This window comes from Idiotropiscis lumnitzeri, chromosome 14, assembly GCF_059441095.1.
Source record: "Idiotropiscis lumnitzeri isolate Australia: NSW breed Sydney's pygmy pipehorse chromosome 14, RoL_Ilum_1.0, whole genome shotgun sequence".
NCBI classification, from domain to species: domain Eukaryota; kingdom Metazoa; phylum Chordata; class Actinopteri; order Syngnathiformes; family Syngnathidae; genus Idiotropiscis; species Idiotropiscis lumnitzeri.
In genome coordinates, this window is record NC_142404.1 from 10,950,400 (window position 1) to 10,968,912 (window position 18,513).

Genomic DNA, 18,513 nt, shown 5'->3' on the forward strand with positions numbered 1-18,513 from the left:
ATCCTCATTCAGATGAAGTCCTGAGTGTGCAACTCTCACCCTTGGCTAGAATTACTTAACTCAAACTTGTTTTGCTTCTCGTTACATTCCAAACTAAATTGAAATTGAAATTTCGTTCCAGATCATAAAACATTTATGAAGTCATTCTCTGCCCGCTGTTGTGGCTTTTTTCACTCCAGGAACCGTGTTATGTTTTCTCCCAATTGCGATACACACTTTCTATTAATTACCGTGACACATGCTCTCTTTATAAATCAAATTTAGACTACATTCTCTTTTTTAGTGTTTGGTGCCTAAACTCGTCCGACTTACGTATTTATTTCTCTGCCTCATAATGGACGTGCCGATGTTCACCCCCCCGGTTATCTACTCAAAAGCTGTGCCGATATCAAATGCAAAGCCGTGTTATGTCGAAGCTTGAATTTCACAGTCGAGCTTTTATATTCATTGATGGCACAGCTGGATTTCAAAAGAGTGACTTTCTTTCAGAGGCTACTGGTTTCTTTCCAGTATGCATTCTATTCTTTTTATTTATTATTTTTGTCAACATAGCCGTATTATACTGGGAACTGACACCGGGCACTTTTCTTCCGCGAACGCTGTGGATTTTACAATGAACGCAGATTACTTTCTGTTACCAAATTGTTGAATGTCTCAACCCTGTGCACCGACATGCTAAACCAGATTTGCGCTGGCACGTAAATGAAGCACACCAGAGCCAGTCTACCAAAATGGCGTAGCAAAAAAAGAAAAGAAAGGAAAAGCAAAACACATTTGAGGAATGAAGAGGATAAGATACTCATTATAAAATTGGTGAACGTCAAACATTTTCTTTGAACAGTTTTCTTGAATTTATTTAACAATCACAAGTTTAGACAAGTGCCACCTACTGGTCTGGAGACGTATTTCTTGTCATGTTGTAGTTCGTGCGATGCATTCAAGTGCACCTTTGTTCGTTGAAATAACAGTCGCTATTTGTTTTGTTTTTTTGGCATTGCCATTATATTGTAATTGCATGCTTAAGTTATATCGTTTTTTTCATATTTTACTGAGCAGCCAGAAAAGAGATTGACGATAAATTAAGTTTCCTATACTGTTGTAATGGTCGTTTGCGATCACTTGTAGTCTGTCAGAGGGCATAGCGATAATAGAGTAGTAATGTGATAATGACAGTAAGTATTTGTATGAAAAACATTTCTCGGCCATAAATATACAAATAAATAAATAAATAATCCTCTAGAAAAACACATTGAGTGTCTCTTGTGCGGCGTGACCACAGATTCTTTTGCCACTAAACAACAAATTCATTGTCTTCATAACCATGAAACCTTGTATGTCACAAGCGAAACTGAGGACGCCCTGTAAATGCCTTAAACAATCCCATTTCAAATACGTGTACCATGTTTGCAGGAGATGGCGCTGATTAGTGCTGCTCTCAGTACTTTGAATCCTACAAAAAAAAAAATGTGTTTGAACTTAAGGTGCAATTACATTTTTTTTCTATCCCAAATTAAAGATCCAATAAACATCTTAATGTGACCGTAAAAAGAGTTCAAACGAAGCATCTCGTCTTTACAAGCATGATGTCAGCTCTCCCGGTGTTCAGCAGGGCCGACTGTGGAAAAAAAAAAAGGCGGAAGATTAGTGCGGCCATTTGTTGTTGTGTTGTGGGATCCCTGCTAAGTTCGCTTCCCTGACCCCTGAGGCTCCCCCTTTTTCTCCAAAGTCTGGTATCCGTGAGAAGACCCCAATCCAGCCCCCACTCGTCCCACACCCCGCTGAAAGGCCTTTCTCTCATTAGCATGCCCCCGGGGGCCGCTCTTCGCGTGGTTGCCAAGATCCTCTTCCCCCCGTTGCCCCGGTCATCCCTCGCCATCGGCCCTCGCCTGTCTGTTATTTTTAACAAGCTGCTTTGTGTGCGCCGTCTAAACATCGTCGCCTCTTTGTGTTCCTCTTCAACTTCTTCGTTGTTTTACCCAAATATGAGATGGAAGATCGCAGCAGAGACGTGCCATCCATCACTAACACGTCTCTGATTGACCTCACATGGGAACCTCGGTGCGTCTTGACAGCTCAAAGTTGGGGTCCTACTTGGGTTCACCCACTTCCATCAGGAATCTATCTGCATTGATATTCATGTTGCAACTTTGTTCTCTCAAAGAGTCTGGGAGCAGCCTACTTGCTTCACACGTTGAACAAGTGATCGCGAGTTAGGGCCAGAAGCATATGGACGAAGGTTGCAGGATTTTGGATGGCATTGCGGTTTACTCGCCTGATTTCGGGTTCAATGCCCACTCGGTGAGTGTGTGAATGTGAGTTTGAATGGTTGACTGACAACCTGTACAGGATGTAGTCCGGATTTCACCCAATGTCAGCTAGGATAGGTTCCAATCCCAAGCCTGAATAGGATAAGTGGTATTGAAAAAGATGGATGAATGGTTGGATGGATTTTGGAATGTGAAATGTTGACCACAGAAATCCTAACGAGGAGCGTCGTTGACGTCGATTAACGGCGACTATATTTTTTAAATGGGAGCGAGCGGAAAGAATTCTTGGCCAACTCTGGTTTATTAAGGTGGGAAAGTAGCGAAAGAAACATTAGCTATGGCCAGCAGATGGCAGCATTGCGTCCCTTTTGAACGAGATCACCTGTGTCACAACATTATGGAAACTCCTAAAAAATGGACACACGGAAAGGCCACATTACAAGTTGCAAGAGTGTTACAAAAGAGAGAACGGATAAAGGAGAGTATTTAAACGTTCATGGCGCACATGCTTGCACACACACCACTAAATACTACCACTACTAAATTGTGTGCAAATAGTTTAAGAGGTTTGTCAATGTAAAATTGTTACACAGAGATTCATTGTACAGACATTGTTTTTCCATCAAAAGCACATTTTCACATTTTTATCGAAGAAAAGGACTGTTAAGATGTTTGAGGCATCGCTAAATAAAATACATTGAAAGAGCTGATCACCATAATGGATTTGCATTGAAATTCATTTTAAACAGCAAATACGGCTAAAATGCGTGCCAATGTGGCAGCCATGTTGGCAGGCAATGGCTGATTCCCAATATCAAGAATTCGGAGTATGGGCTTGTGAACACGCCAGGTACAGAACTACTTTGTAAAAACGCTCGTCTCATTGTAAACTGGAAAAGCTGTGTACTTAAGTCAACCCTAAATCCCTCCACACCGCAAGCCTGGCAAAGCATCGCCAGACTTCAGGCCATCCACTCCATCGCATGACACAAATAGAGAAAGACAACCATTCACACTTACATTCACACGGTCACTGAGTGCGAATTGAACCCAAGAGACCCTTCAATTCCTAAATGGTACGTCATATATATTAGTGCATCTTCATTTAAAACTGAAAATAATGCCCGTTTTCTTTCACAAAACACACTCCGTCAATCAGTCCGTTTCTATGGTTACCTACTTGCGCACGACCCACCTCCGCAGTGTGATTGTTGAAACGTCTGGTGAGACGTTTTCAGCCGGTAATCGTCCCGCATAATGCCCGGCGATGGCTGTCATCTTTCTCCCGTCACGTCACGTTTAATGACAAAGAAGCGCTCGCACAATCCGATCAATCAAACCTCGGGGAGCGTTTGAATCGGTCTTTTGCGAGGGACGGGTGATTAATGAGGTGGATGAGACGGGGCGCCAAGGACAAAGATAAATGGCTTGTCTTTGCAAACAGATTGCGACAAGTACCATGCACACTGAAGAGGATAATATAGCATTAACTCACTCACCCGTGTGGTAAAACTCAGCGGTGGCATTGAAGAATTCGTATTTAAATATGCACATTTACAGATGCCAGTAAATTTCCAGTGGACATGAACTATCTACCTTAACAAATTAATAGATAAATAAATAAATAAATAACTTGTACAGAAATATTTTTACAAAGGTACTGTATCTTCAAGGAAATGCTAATCATATAATAAGCTCATTATCATAATATATACTAAAATTGGATAGCGTTTATTTCAGGCGTGACAAAACTACGGCCCGGGGGACACGTGGGGCCCGTTAAACATTTTAATCCGGCCCGCCAAACTTGAAAAAAATTCAATGAATAAATCTTGTCAGTGTTTTATTTTTTAAATAATGTGGTGTGTCAAAGACATATATTTTGTTGGAATGCTTTTGTTCATTCATTATAACCGAATCGATTCATCCAATGCGATTCATCCGTTTTTATTGTGAATGCTCAACTGATGATGGACGAGGTGCAGTCATCGGCTATCGTTGGACAACTGGTGCTTGCTGTCTCAGCAAAGTAAACACGGAGGCCACTTTTGACAAATTTCTCCCTCACTCAGACTGGCCTTGTCTCTGGAGGGAGGCCATTAGAGCCATCATGGCTCTTTTAATGCTTGCCCTCAGAGTGGAGCGAGTGTGGAAAATAAGACTCATAGATATGTTAGTGTTTTGGCAGCTATGCCTTCCGAGCGCCAGCAAACAATCGTGAGCTGTAAACAGACACATCTGTTAGCAATGAGGGCAACACGTCAGATTAGAAGGCGGATGGTAATTTCTTTTTTTTTTTTTTACAGTGATACAGGCCTTTGGAGGCTCATGGATTATATACGTGTGAATCCAAATATGTTTCATATGACAGTGTAATAAAACAGAAAAAAATGTAAACTCATACGGATGCAAACCTGAGTCAACAGAAAGATTTTCCATGAAGATACAACTTACTTATGTTGACACTGTACTTTGTGCTCCGCAAACTTCTCGAGGAATACAAACACAGCACCAGCTCTGTGGTCCTCCAATGTTGTCCTTGATCTTAAATTTTAAGTGTTAAAAACTTAATGGTGTACAGTAACGCCTCCATCTATTCCGGGTTTGTGCTCTCGCTTTTTCACCGATGTAATAACTGTAATTTGGCCCAACTTCCGTTTATATTGATTGTAATTCCACTATTGACCACTAGATGGTGGCACACTTGTTTAATTTGACACGGTGTGAATTTGAAAGAAGAACGACAACAGAAATAGGAAAACTGTATTTCAGGAAGCCTAATTTTTGTTGAAAATTATGATGTAATCCTGTTTTTTATGCCAACAGAAATCTGCGAAAGGTTAATTTTATTATGTACAGTATATCTTTGGGCATGATGTTTAAATGTGTTGGTATTGTTTTAAAAGTGTGTCTAAAGACATGAGCAGGTTTGCATTGTTACTTGAGATTGAACTGCCCCACCCAAAGTGATGATGAACAAGAATGTGACATTGATATTCTGCATATAGTCATTTTTTATCTCCTTTAATTGATAGTGCCAGTCTTGTCCGACAGAAAGGTTTTGACCAAAACGTGGATATAGTTCAAGGTTTCATAGCTGACCTGATGTTCTTCTTTCAAGTGATAGCGGTCTAGAATAGTGAAGAACTTTTCGGTTGGCAATCCCTTTTGCGTTAGCCTTAGTTGCAATGAGTTCCAGACTGCTCCACTGCTGTATGGTGTTCCACAAGGTTCAATTTTTGCCCCCTTGCTGTTTTCATTGTATTTGCTGTCCCTGGGTTCCTTCTGAAGAAAGCATGGTATTTCCTTCAATTCGGATCAGGGCCTCTGTTGGTTGCAGAAGAAATTGTGCACTCCATTTGAACAAAATTGAGATTAACATTAAATCAAACCATCTTTTCTTTGCTTTGTTTGTTTTTTTTATGTGATTTATAGAGGCAGTATGAGAGGGTGCTCTAGTGGTTAGCTCCACAATTTTTGGGTTCTGGGTTTGAATCCCATTCTCCATCCTTGTGTGGGTTTTCTCTTCTCCATTGAAAATGAATAACTCTAAATTGTCCATTAGTGGGAATATGATTGCGATTGACTGGAGACCAGTACAGGGTGTACCTCACCGTCAGCTGAGCAAGGCTCCAGCTCACCCCCTCACCCTAATGAGGACAAGCACGATAGAAAATGGATGACTGGATTGTGTTCTAATTCCGAGGGTGCCCTTTATTTACGCTTCCCAGCTGTTGGAAGGATTTCAGCTTTACGGTGATGACAGGCCACAGTCATGTTGTGGTTGCTGGTGATGGATGAATGGGCGTAGTGGAGGGGGGTTTACGAGGAGGGGTAGAAGGGGGGGGGGTCCAGGTGCAGGATTGTTAGTGTGTGATGTCTCAGCGAAGACATAAAAGTAAAGATGCCCTTCTTAGCCATCCTCCTTCCTCCTAGGAGACCCTTTTTTGGGGGAAGTGTGAAGTGGTCCCTTGAGGCCAAGCACTCAACTCGGGTGAGAGCCCAGCGGTTGGCCGGAAAAAGCCTTGCCGTGGTTCTCAGTGGAGCTCTGAATGAACTGGACGTGATGGAGAGCGGAGCCTCGCGCACAGACGTGTCTTTGTTTTCAAACTTCTTGGCCTCTGCCTCCGTTTTTTTTTTCTTGTTTCTCACACAACGACACTCACAAGTATCTCTCTTCTTGTGATGCTAGCGTGACAAAAGAAAGCTGAACACAAACAAGTCGTCTGCCCCTCCTCCTCCTCCTCCTCATATTCCCGTCGGCTTCACAAGTCTAACCCGATCAGGAGGGCTGTGCGGCGGCAAGATCTGAACCATGTGAAAGTCATCAAAGGCGGAGGGCGGGAAAAAAGAAGTTGCCAACGTGATTTTTATTATGGCCTACGGGATTTGTCAGCTGTCAAACCTGATTAGAAACCATATATAAAAATGTAAATGTATAGGCAACGTGATATTTTGGACACGGCTCCACCCCCAACGTGTTGGAAATTTTAAGCGAATTTCCAATAATAAATAATACAAAATAACCACTTGGATGAGAAAAAAAAAAAAAAAAGGAATTGCAATGTATTAACATTAAACATTTCTTACTGTTATACATAATATAACTTAACTAATACTGGGTTCATGCAAAGGCAATGCGTCACAAAGCTCACTTTTTGCCATTCAAGTGTAAAACTATGGTGTCCAGTGTTAAATTTAAAACAATAAAACTTCAGTGATTGCCGTTATGCAAAACTGCAATATTACTACATGAAAGACCATTCAAAGTTCTTTGAAATGTTAGAAGCATATTTTGGAGCCAGCCTCTTTCCAATCATGCATTTGGCACTGTTCACTGTTCACGTTTATTTACACTCACCATATGTATTTTGCATTTATTATTACGATTCCTATTGTTCTATTTTGTAGCTGCAAGTAGAAAGCTTTTGACCACATCTGTAAGAAACCTCATGAATATAAAAGACAGGCTTGTGGTTACATTTATCCATGCTAATGGAGGCCATTTTTTTGCATCCAACAGCAGTTTATTAGTTTTTTTCACGTAAAACTCAGCAGCAAATTTTTACATTTAGTATAGACAGTAGATGAGCCTTTGAGTAATTCGAGTACCTCTGCATTTTTTTTCGTCTTGAGTACTTGCTTTTTTATATATACAGTGTCAGGAAGAAGAAGTCAAGCTAACAGCAGTAGCAATTGTTCATGCTACGCTTGACGATAACACGCCGCCAATACGGTGAAAATGTCAACTTTAAAATACACCTTACCATAGATGGCCGAGTGGCTGCCAGGATGGCCGAGTGGTCTAAGGCGCCGCGTTCAGGACCCAGTCTCCCCAGGAGGCCTGGGTTCGAATCTCGAATTTCCCCATTGTGGGACTAATAAAGGCAATATTATTAAAAAAAAAGCATATATGGTCATCAGAGCCTTGGCACACTTTTAGATTGAATTTTTTTCCGGCAACGTCTTGAAATAAAGTTCAATTTTTAATTAAGGGTGTTAAAAAACTATTTAATGAGGCTGACATTGTATCATGAGGTGCTTTTTGTCTGCATTTCACGTTAGCGGCTAGCAACGTTAATAGCTAGCAGCGCTAGTGCCAACCAGCGCTCAAGTGCCCCATACAAGCTGGTGAGAGTTGTCTGCTTTTGAAAGACGGTTTTAATAGACATAAATTACTCTACAAGATTTGATGCCGACAGCCTGACAAAGTTGACGTTCCTACTTATCACTTTTGAACAAACCAGGTTTACTCAAGTGCGTTGTTTTCGCTGGCAAAATCGCCATTATGGTCTTGACGTCACTTTCTCTCATAGACCAAACTATGGGGAGAGATTTGTTTTAAATGTTATTGTTTCTAGAGAGGGAAATAGTAAGCTGCAAAAAATAGAAAAAAAATCAAATAAAAACAAAAACAAAAAAAAAATTACATAAATAAAAATATTAAGGTGATCTAAAATGTGTTTCTTTTTTCTTCTGTATGTATAATTGTTCTTTAACCAATTATTATTTTTAGCCAAATACCCAATTGTTTGAAAGAATTTTTGAATATCCCAATAACAAAATACTCGATACCTGCAGTAATTCATTTCAGACATCTTATTGCTTTATTTCAGTTTTCCACATGGTACACATTTTTTGCATTTCCATATTAAAAAAAACACCTCGCAAATGGGTAATCTTTAAAACCAAGTTGATATTAAATAAAATGTCCATAGTAATATCCGTCCATGTCTCGATGTTTGCTTCACATTCCGCTGTCATTGTGAGTGCCTGATGGATCACAGCCAATGTGCAGTCAGCTCCGCTTCATTCTGATTGACGTGCCGCTTCCTCCTATAAAAGGACTCAAATAACTTTGTAGCTGGCCTCAATATCCTGTGTGGAGCCCTCGCACCTTTTACCCCGTGTTATATGTGTCCATCAGAGGCATTCAAAGAGTGTTCGGGAAGTGGGCTAAAGTGGCTGCCTGGGCATAGCCCGGGAAGTCAGGAGACAATTTGTATGCATTTATCTTTTCCAGACTCAAACTGGCCACCGTGACTAAAACGTTATTCGAGTACAGGTGGTGGTGTTTTAAGTAATTTATCAGAATTAATTATCATACTTACCAACTGGCCATGGATTTTCATTATTTTTGGGGTTTACTTTGATCACATTTTTTTGGTAGTTGAATTTAATTATCCAAGTTTCTATTTTTTTCATGTTTCATTGGGAATTTTTTTGTTTTTATTGGTTACTGTAATATTTCTTTTTATTTTTATTTTTTCTTGTAAGCGAGTATAAAAAAAAACCATAACGGTATGAATCTTGTAGTACAAACTCAACAAAAATTGTATTTTAAAAACAACCATTATGTGGTTAAAAATAACGCGACTTTTAATGCAAACATTTTCAATTGGTGGGCAGGACACTCGGACCAGACTTAAACCTGTGTTTAAATTCAATGTTACCCATTGATCAAACCAACCACCACCAATATTTAAAAAAAAAAGTCTAATTGGGTAGGTTAAAAATAATGAACACAAAACTTGGACTTAACTAACCAAATATGTTTTAAATCCACAGCGACCCAGTCAGTGTGTTCGGAAAATAACACCGCAATTTTTTTTTCGTGTGTGTGTTTCTATGACTCCACATATTCTTGTATTCCCATTTCCTTATGGATAATATTCCTATGTGGCACATTGAATGAGAAATCAAAGCAAGATCCTCCTCAGATTTGCAAGTTCTGGCTCTTCCTTGAGCTCTCCACCAAAGAAAGCAAATGTTTACCCCTGCTAGTATTTCCTGTCGGATAGTTTGCTCCAGCAAAACAGAATAGCACGGAACACTTTGTCCCACATCTTTTCAGACCTCCGAGACGCCTCTGATTCCCAGCCTGGGACAAATATTTTAGTATCACCCCGAACTACACAAACAGTCCGGATGAGTGGTCAAATTCAACTGCCAGTGGTTGTATATCTGCTTAAACGTACTCAGCCAATCAGCTTCCAACCCTCAAAGTCTCCTGGAAAAAGCAAGCATAACATCAGGAAATTAATAGCAGAAGGAAGCAGAAACATCACATGCATGCTCAAAATCTAAAGTTGTGGTCGGTTGAAGCAAACGTTGCGCATCGATGATGTCATCTTGAAGCATCTTTAGTGCATTTGGATGCACGCACGCTTTCAAACATAAGCAGGACGTTCAAGACGACAACATCCTGTCACGCACACACAAGCGCAGGAGATGGAAAACACATACGCACGGTCGATTGGTTTGTGTGTGATTGCGGCTCGGCGCGACCACCAGAGAGGAGGGCGGGGCCCACGTAGGTCACTTCATCCTCACCATGGGGGCTGCCATCGATTTCGGCGACACGTGTGTTTTTATGAAATCCTGCAAGGCCGTTTATTGCCTTTGAAGTGTTGAATGCAAAGCCAGATGAGCTTGTTTTTTTTTTATTTTTTAAAGACGTGAAGTACATGTTAATAAACCGGGCTAAGCTATGCCAGACATTCGATGGAAAACATTAATTCATAAGCTGCAGCAGTCATTTGTTGTAAACTAATTAGTGAACTAGTTTTAATATGCTGGTTTGGAATCCTGTGATTCCATGTTCTTTTTTTTGTGGTGTGGATGACATTTAGCCATTTTAAGGCCACTTTGGAAACTAGGTTGTTGCTCCAGTTTATTTCCATTATTTTCTATTTATTTATTTTAATTATGTTGAGAATTAATTTATACCTTTCACAATTTGTCATTAATTTAAAGAAAGCAAAAATGTGTTAATTCCAATTAAATAATCAGAAGTTCATGAATGTTCAATGTAAACAAAATAAAAAGATTTTGAAATTAAGATTGAGATAGTAGGATAACTCAAACTAGATTAATTCGTGTTGATGCAAAAATAACAATAAAAAAAAAAATACCAGACCTTTCACAGGATATAAACTCAAATAATTATTGTGAAATATATATTTTTTAATTATTACAAAATCAAGTGGAAATTTTTTAAAATTTCAAAAATTGCAAGAAAATAGCAAAACATTGTAAGATAAACAAAATGAATAAATACAATAACAACCTTTTTTTTTTACGCATGCTGTACGTGAGCAAGAATTTTTTTCAATACATTGTTATAACCATATTGTAATTATTATAACAAAAGCAGATAAAACTATCGTGAGTGACACACTCTTACTGAGCGTTATACTCTCGTTTTGTGTTCAGGTTGCTTCGAGTGCTGCATCAAATGTTTAGGTGGTGTGCCATACGCGTCGCTGGTGGCGACCATCTTGTGCTTCTCCGGCGTGGCCCTCTTCTGCGGCTGCGGTCACGTGGCGCTCACGGGAACCGTCAGCATCCTGGAAAGTCACTTCTCCAAGGTCGCCAGTGATCATGCCATGCTCACCGACATGTAAGTGGAATAAGGCACAGGCTCTGTGTGCATGTCAGTAAGTTAGAATTTGGGGAAAATTTGTTTGGCAAATTGATGCATTAGTCAATTCCATTTTTTTTTGTTTACCATGGGCATTTTTTTTTTGTTTTTTTGTTTTTTTTACGCAGCAGCATTTTGAAACAGGAAATCATGACTTTAACACCGTTTGGCTGGAACTTTACTTTGGAGTCAGCCAGTCTCTCCTCAAACATTGCTAGTTGATTCTGCCGCTCGTCCCTTAACTGGAAAAACATAAGAGGGAGCATATAACTTACAGCCCTTTGTTTCAGCTCTGGTTGTTTTTAGAGTGCTCTAGAAGAAATCTGAGTTGAGTAGAGTTTTAGCAGTTGTATTCAATAAGTGAAACTCATACGCAATGTCAGTGAACACATGGGAAAATATACATTCCTAATTCAAATATTAAAACCAGTATTTATTTAATTTATTTAATTTATTTAATTTATTTAATTTATTTAATTTATTTAATTTATTTTATTATTTTTTTATTATTTATTTATTATTTATTATTTTATTTATTTATTTACTTATTTTATTTTATTTTTTAATATTATGACCATTTTGAGTTAAATGTTTTGAGGGTCTTTTAGACTGTTAGGTCTTAAAAAGGACCTCCTGTTTGTTGTAGTTGCCCCCAGAAAGGTCGTTACAGGGTTGAGTCACATTCTCCCACACCACATAAAATGAGATTTTTAGCTCACCTGCGACCTTAATGCGGTTAAGTGATCTAGAGAATGGATTTGTCACAATCCGTTGCATGAATGCTCACCTGCTGCGTTAAGTGATATAGCGAATGGATTCGTTAAAGTCCGTTGCACGGATGCTTGTGTCTAAATATAGCGCCGTAGCCTCTGCATGAAGTTAAAAAATCAAGTCTAAAAGTCATCTTTTGTTGTTTGCTTGACTTCCTCCGACATGCTCAAATATCAGGTCATGGCCGGGATATTTCCGATTTACCAATTTCTTTGAAAGCTGCGTTACTTCATACTGGAACGGAGAAGTGTCATCCCCGAAGTGTTTCCACAAAGTTGAAAGCGTAGCGTTCCCCAAAGTGTCTTGCTAAGATGACAAATTAAGATTCATGGCTCTTTCTCAACTCCTGATTGGTTAATTAATTGATTTAGAAGTGCGTGTCAGTATTTGAATCCGCAGTGTGTGACGTAATGCTCCTCAGCCGGGATCACAAGAGGCCAAATGTATGAAAGGCAAACCCCTTTAATGACTTCATTCTGGCTATTTTTAGTGCACTGTTTTCCAAATGCTGGACCAGAGCTATCCTAATATGGACCTTGTTGCAAAGCGTCCATTAGCCTCGGTAATAAAAGAGGAATGACAGCGGATGAGCATGTTTGGTGTACGCGGCGGTTTAGGGGCCTCTGTTGCTTTGCAAAGTTCATCCATCTCCTCCAGAGACATCATCATCATCAAGTGTCTCTCCACACTTGGACCAAGTGTGAGCAGCCGCTGTGAGTTGTCGTGTCGTTTTCCAGAATACAGCTGATGCAGTACGTCATCTACGGCATCGCCTCATTCTTCTTCCTGTACGGCATCATCCTGCTGGCCGAGGGCTTCTACACCACTAGCGCTGTCAAGGAGCTGCACAGCGAGTTCAAGACCACCATCTGCGGGCGCTGCATCAGCGGAATGGTATTTTTGGGAACAGCCCGTCGGCATGTCGCAGCTGATTGTTGCGAGTTGTTGAGTGTGCGGAGGAAAGATGGACTGCGGGAAGGTCAAGCACACCTCAGAGTTGCTTACAGTCGAGGATCTCAGTTCTTTTTATAGATGCAAGGGAGCAAAATCCCACATAAAAGTTACAACCTGATCAGATGACTCAAGATAGAAGGAGTCGGAGCAAGAACAAACCTGGTTTTGTTGCTTCTGAGCCTGCAGACACACTAAATTGCAAATATTTTGTCGTTATGACATTTCATGACTCATTTATTTATGCATGTCCTTTTTCCTCTATTTCCTTTTTTGAATCTTAATAATACATTTTATTTTAGAATTGATTCTTAAAAAGAAAAAAAAGAAAGAAAAATCTGTAATTCATGATATTGTTAATGAAAAATAAATAATATAAATACTAACACCTTTAAAAATCATTAATATGTTTAGGAAAATTAATACTAACGCATTTAATAATCTTAAAATTATTTTTATATATCACTGCTATTACTACTATGACTGCTATCTATAAAAAAATAATTATAATAATTAATAGTAATAATAATACAAATAATAATGATGTCATTTTTGCTGCGCCGAAACATTTATATACATGATAATTCTCAGAAGAATGTGAATCCTACTTTTTATCTCCAAAAATTTATAAAAAAAATATTCAGTATTAGTTATAGCAAATTATCATAATTATAATTCTAATCATTATAATTAAAAAAATGGTTAATTTCAATTGTTGCCAAAATTTTATATAAATAGCATGTAAAAAACTGAGTCATGAAAAAAAGTGTTTCATGTAAACAAAAATTAAACAAATAAGAGAGTTTAAAAATAAACAACCCAAAAAAAATAATAATAACGCCGTTCGATGAATATATGACGTCTGTGTGTGTCCTCAGTTTGTGTTCCTCACCTACATTCTGGGCGTGGCCTGGCTCGGCGTGTTCGGCTTCTCCGCCGTGCCCGTCTTCCTCTTCTACAACATGTGGTCCACCTGCGCCACCATGAAGTCGACCATGTTCAACCTCACCGACATCGACTCCATCTGCGTGGACGTCCGTCAGTACGGTAAGACGTGGCAGACATCTTGGCAACTAAGAGCGATCCCAAAAGACTCGCACCAGTTTTAGAATATTAACGAAAACTGTCTTTCGTATGACCACATTACGTCAAGTGGCGATGGCCACCAAGAGCAATGATGACGCAATTTGGGTTACTTTTAACCTGACACTTTTAAGTATGTTAACGTAAGTGTTAAATTGCGAGTTTCACAATAACTTGTCATTTATGATTGCAGGAATCATCCCATGGAACGCGACACCGGGGAAGGCCTGTGGATCCACGCTAGGTGACATCTGCAACACCAGCGAGGTGAGACGCAATCCACATCTTCTACGTATGTGACATGTTAGGAGTGCTGTGATTGGCTTGCAATCAGCATTTGTCATGGAGTTATTCATTTATGAACATTCTTATAATGGTGATGTGTTTTTTTTTTTTTTTTTTTTCAGTTCTATCTGTCATATCACTTGTACATTGTAGCCTGCGCTGGAGCCGGAGCCACTGTGATCGCTCTGGTAAGAAAGCCTTGACTCAAAATGTTTTCTGTATCAACGCTGTTCCGACTCATTCCATTCTAGCAATCCATCTGCAAGTATGCTAGCAATGTGCTCTCTCGTGAGAATTTAGTAGGAAATTGTACAAAAAAAAAGTTGAAAAGCACTGTCACCATTAAAGCTTGGCAATGGAACAAGTCAAGTTTCAAGAAAATTGATCCCCCCCAAAAATCAAATCTAATCTAACCAATAAAACACCAAGACAAGTCTTCCGATCGTGAAGTTGAAGCTAAAAAGGAAAATATTAGCCATGGCCATTAAAAAAAATAAATAAATAAAAAGTAGTGTTATTGTTTAGCTCAACTTCTTATTGCACTTCCAGAACTATTTTATACTTACAAATTATACTTAAATGTTACTGAATGGTTCAATGATTAAAAATAAGTTTCTTTTTGTCACAAATATACAATTTTGGGTTGCCTTTTTTCATCTTATGCTAAACGGAGGAGCAGCCATGAGGGACATAAAGAGGAGATATATGAGACATGAAATAACCAGTATGACTTTTTCACTTAATGCCATTGTCGTTAAAGGTAAAAATTAGAGGGTTTTTTTGTGTGTGTGTTTCCACATTTCAACAAAATGAATGGTTAACTTATTTTTCTTATATCTAGTGACGGAGAACAAATTCTTGCAAATATTTTCGGGGCGTGACTTCCCCTTTAATGATTCAATTCAAATGTATTGCACAAAAAAATCTATCTAATTTTTACTGAAACAAAAATGCAATAAAAAAAAACTGTAGAATTTAAATGTACATGTATTAACAAGTTAAATACAACTGAACTGTACTCGCGCCGTGATGCTTCCGTGTACCAAGAGAGAGAATGACTTTTTCAGAAATTCCACTGCAATGACACAACTTTTTGCATGTCATCCTACTAAATTCTCATGAGCTCTGACTCAATGGAATCCTTTGAAATATGCGAACGCGTGTGCATCACTTCCAAAACTCATCAAAAGACTCATGTGTGATCCATTCATTATTTGCATTGTGGGGTGACTTTTTTTTTTTTTTTTCTTTTTAACGACGCGATCCAAGTACGCCGGCATGTTCTCTCACCACCTTCTCTTGTTCTCTTCCACCAGCTGATCTACATGATGGCTACCACTTATAACTTTGCCGTTTTGAAGTTTAAGAGTCGAGAAGACTGCTGCACTAAGTTTTAACTCCATTTCTGTTGTTGTTGTTGTTGTTGTTGTTTTTAACAACAGCGCAGCGTTCGCCGCAAAACCAACTAAAAACAATAGACAGGAAATTTCGTAGAACGAAGTGTAAATTGCTGACTGTGCGCTTTTTTCTTTTTTTTTTTTCCTTTTTTTTTTTTTTTTGTTTAGCGAGGACACCTAATGACATTTGTCCTTAAGAGTGGAGTGTTTAGTTGACTAGCGTGTCCCACTCACTTGTAGATGATGTCACCTGATTTTTTCGCAATATGCACACTTACAAAACCACACCAGTGTTATTTATATTCTTCAATTCACATGCCTATAAGAGAAAACAGTATTTAGTCATCAGTATTCACTGCTCAAATGCATCATAGTATACAAGTGCAAATAATTGTAATTGTTTACATGTTACACATAATTCATTTTGAGGCCTTAAAGTTTGTCATTTGTTTGTCATAAAACTGCTCATGACTTGTCTTGTGACCACTTGCGTTTACATCGAGCAGAGAAAAGGCTCATATCTCGTTTAAGTTGGGCTTTCGTGTTGTATTAGAGCCACACTGAAAATAAAATGAATGGTAAAAAAATAGGAAGGAAAAAAAAATTAGCTGAGTTCATTTGAAAATATTATGAGGGAAATAGGTATATAGTTCGGAGCAACATTCTATTCGATTCTATTTTGGGGTTGAAAAAAAGGCATATTTTGCAAGACATTATTAAAAGCATGATTTTTTTCTAGAAGAAAAAGTAATATGACGAGAAAAAAGAAAAAGTTTTTAGAAAGATATTTCACAAGAATCAGAGTTATGACAAAATTTCAAAATTTGTCAAAACATTAACATATTATATACAACTTTATTGTTGTAAAATTATTTCTTTTATTTGCAAACGGGGACATAAAACTACTTTTTTTCAAATTAACTTTTCTCGAAAACTTGTCTCTTAAATTGATTTAACATGACTATTTTTCTCATAATATTACACTTACTCCCATAAATTAGTTTTTAATTTTCATAAAATGTCTTTATTCTTCAATTGTGTTCACAGAAACACAACTTCATTCTTATAACAAACTTTTTTCTCATAAGGTTTTTCCTTCGGGAAAAACACATCCTCTTACAATTATGACTTTTTTTTTCTAAAAAAAAATAAAATAAAATAAAAATTATGCTAAAAAAAAAAGACATCACACTTAATTCTCATAGTATTTTTGTTTGTTTCAGCGTGGCCCTAAAACTCCTTCTCATGACTCATATTGTTATTTTCAGTAAATAGAGTAACTGAGCTTTTTCGACATAAGAGCAGATGCTGGTTTTGTCTCCGCCATACATTTATGTCCTTGTTTCCTCTCCATTAAAGAGCCATTTTTTTATCTTAACACTGAGGCTGCATGCTTAAAAGTCTGTTTATAGTCACTTACAATTTTCATATATTTAATTACGTCCCACGTTTTTTTTTCTTTGAAGACTGTAGCCTTTACATTCTATATAAAATAAACAATTTTTGTTTAAAAAAAACATTACCTTGTTTATTTCTTTTACATTCTGATGAAAATATGTTTAAACAACACGTTTTGATAAACGCACACACTCTTTTCACTAACCTCAAAAAGCTTGCAACTTCTGGCTTTCTGTTTCTACTCACCTGCATGCTATTAATGTCTCATTTCTGTAGTGTTTTAATAATTAATATGGAGCGCCACCTTATAACAATAGACCCTTTTGACGTCAGACCACTTCCAAACATCCCTATTTACCTTAGGTAAGGCATAAATAAATTAGTGGTGAAAGGAAAAGTGAGATTAAGGAATGGAGCTTGGTGACATTTTTAACCAAAATACGTGTCACGGTGTCACCTTTTAAAGTTATAGTGACAAAGGGATTGCATATCTGAAAAGTGCTCATTAAAAGCTTTAATTTGAGATATCACTTGATAGTACTTTGCTGCAAATAGAATTTTGACTCTGTTACGTGATATTATAAACAAAAGTTACGTTCTATGTCAGATTACCACTAATTCTTGTAGACATGTTCATCATTGTTGGTCGCATGAAAAAAAATCGCCAAATTGTTACAAAACAAACAGGAAGTTCGGTTTTACGATGAACATTTTTGGGTTTATTTGGATAGTTTCAAAATTGAGTGCTACCAAAGTTAAACCGCATACAACAGACAGATGGCTAACAATCAAATGGAAATCTAAAAAAAAAATAGCCCTTGACGTGAGTTTTACAAACGAAACTAAATCAAGACTCACGAAAAAGCCCCAAGGATCCATGTCCAAAGTGAAACAGGAATTCAGTGATTTTGCTGTGAAGCAGCCATTTTCTACAGCGTGTACTTTTATAAACCCCTACTAGGGAGTAAACATCGGAACAAGGAACCCATTCATCGCCGCTTTTTAGGTTTAATCTTCCTTTAGGATAACTAGTATCGCCAATAATAAAACACAATAAATCTCACTTTAACTTTTATATTTGTTTATGCCTCACACAGAAGTGATTTGACGTCATGACGAAAAAGGTCTATCGCCTTCTCTTTGAAAGACATTGTTTTGATTATTGTTTGAGTAATAGACAGTGGACCCCCACATACACGTGGTTCGCCATCCACGGATTCACCTATTCATGGATTAAAAAATAAATCTAAAAAAAAATCATATATATATATATATATATATATATTTTTTTTTTTTTTACAGATTTTTATGTGTCCCCATGCCCAGTCTAGTGGGTGTCCACTGCACTGTAGTTTGGATTTTCCCTTTTACTAGCTTTTGCCTTTGCCTCTTCTCTTTGACTTGCTCACCGGCCACCCACCTCACCCTTCTCTTCCAG

General features: G+C 38.0%; 1 protein-coding gene across 2 annotated transcripts in view; it reads left to right on the plus strand.

Annotated features, from left to right (window-relative positions):
- The window catches only part of gpm6bb (glycoprotein M6Bb), a 31,795-nt gene that overhangs the window by 12,453 nt on the left and 829 nt on the right, over positions 1–18,513 (plus strand). The window contains exons 2-7 of one of the 2 annotated variants that reach the window (XM_088314709.1): positions 10,983–11,169; positions 12,699–12,855; positions 13,791–13,959; positions 14,189–14,262; positions 14,403–14,468; positions 15,597–18,490. In XM_088314709.1, coding sequence (XP_088170835.1) covers positions 10,983–11,169; positions 12,699–12,855; positions 13,791–13,959; positions 14,189–14,262; positions 14,403–14,468; positions 15,597–15,677 — 734 coding nt within the window. In that variant the 3' untranslated portion in view covers positions 15,678–18,490. Of the gene's footprint in view, positions 1–10,982; positions 11,170–12,698; positions 12,856–13,790; positions 13,960–14,188; positions 14,263–14,402; positions 14,469–15,596; positions 18,491–18,513 lie in introns of those variants that run through there. The other variant, XM_088314708.1, reaches the window with a different exon arrangement.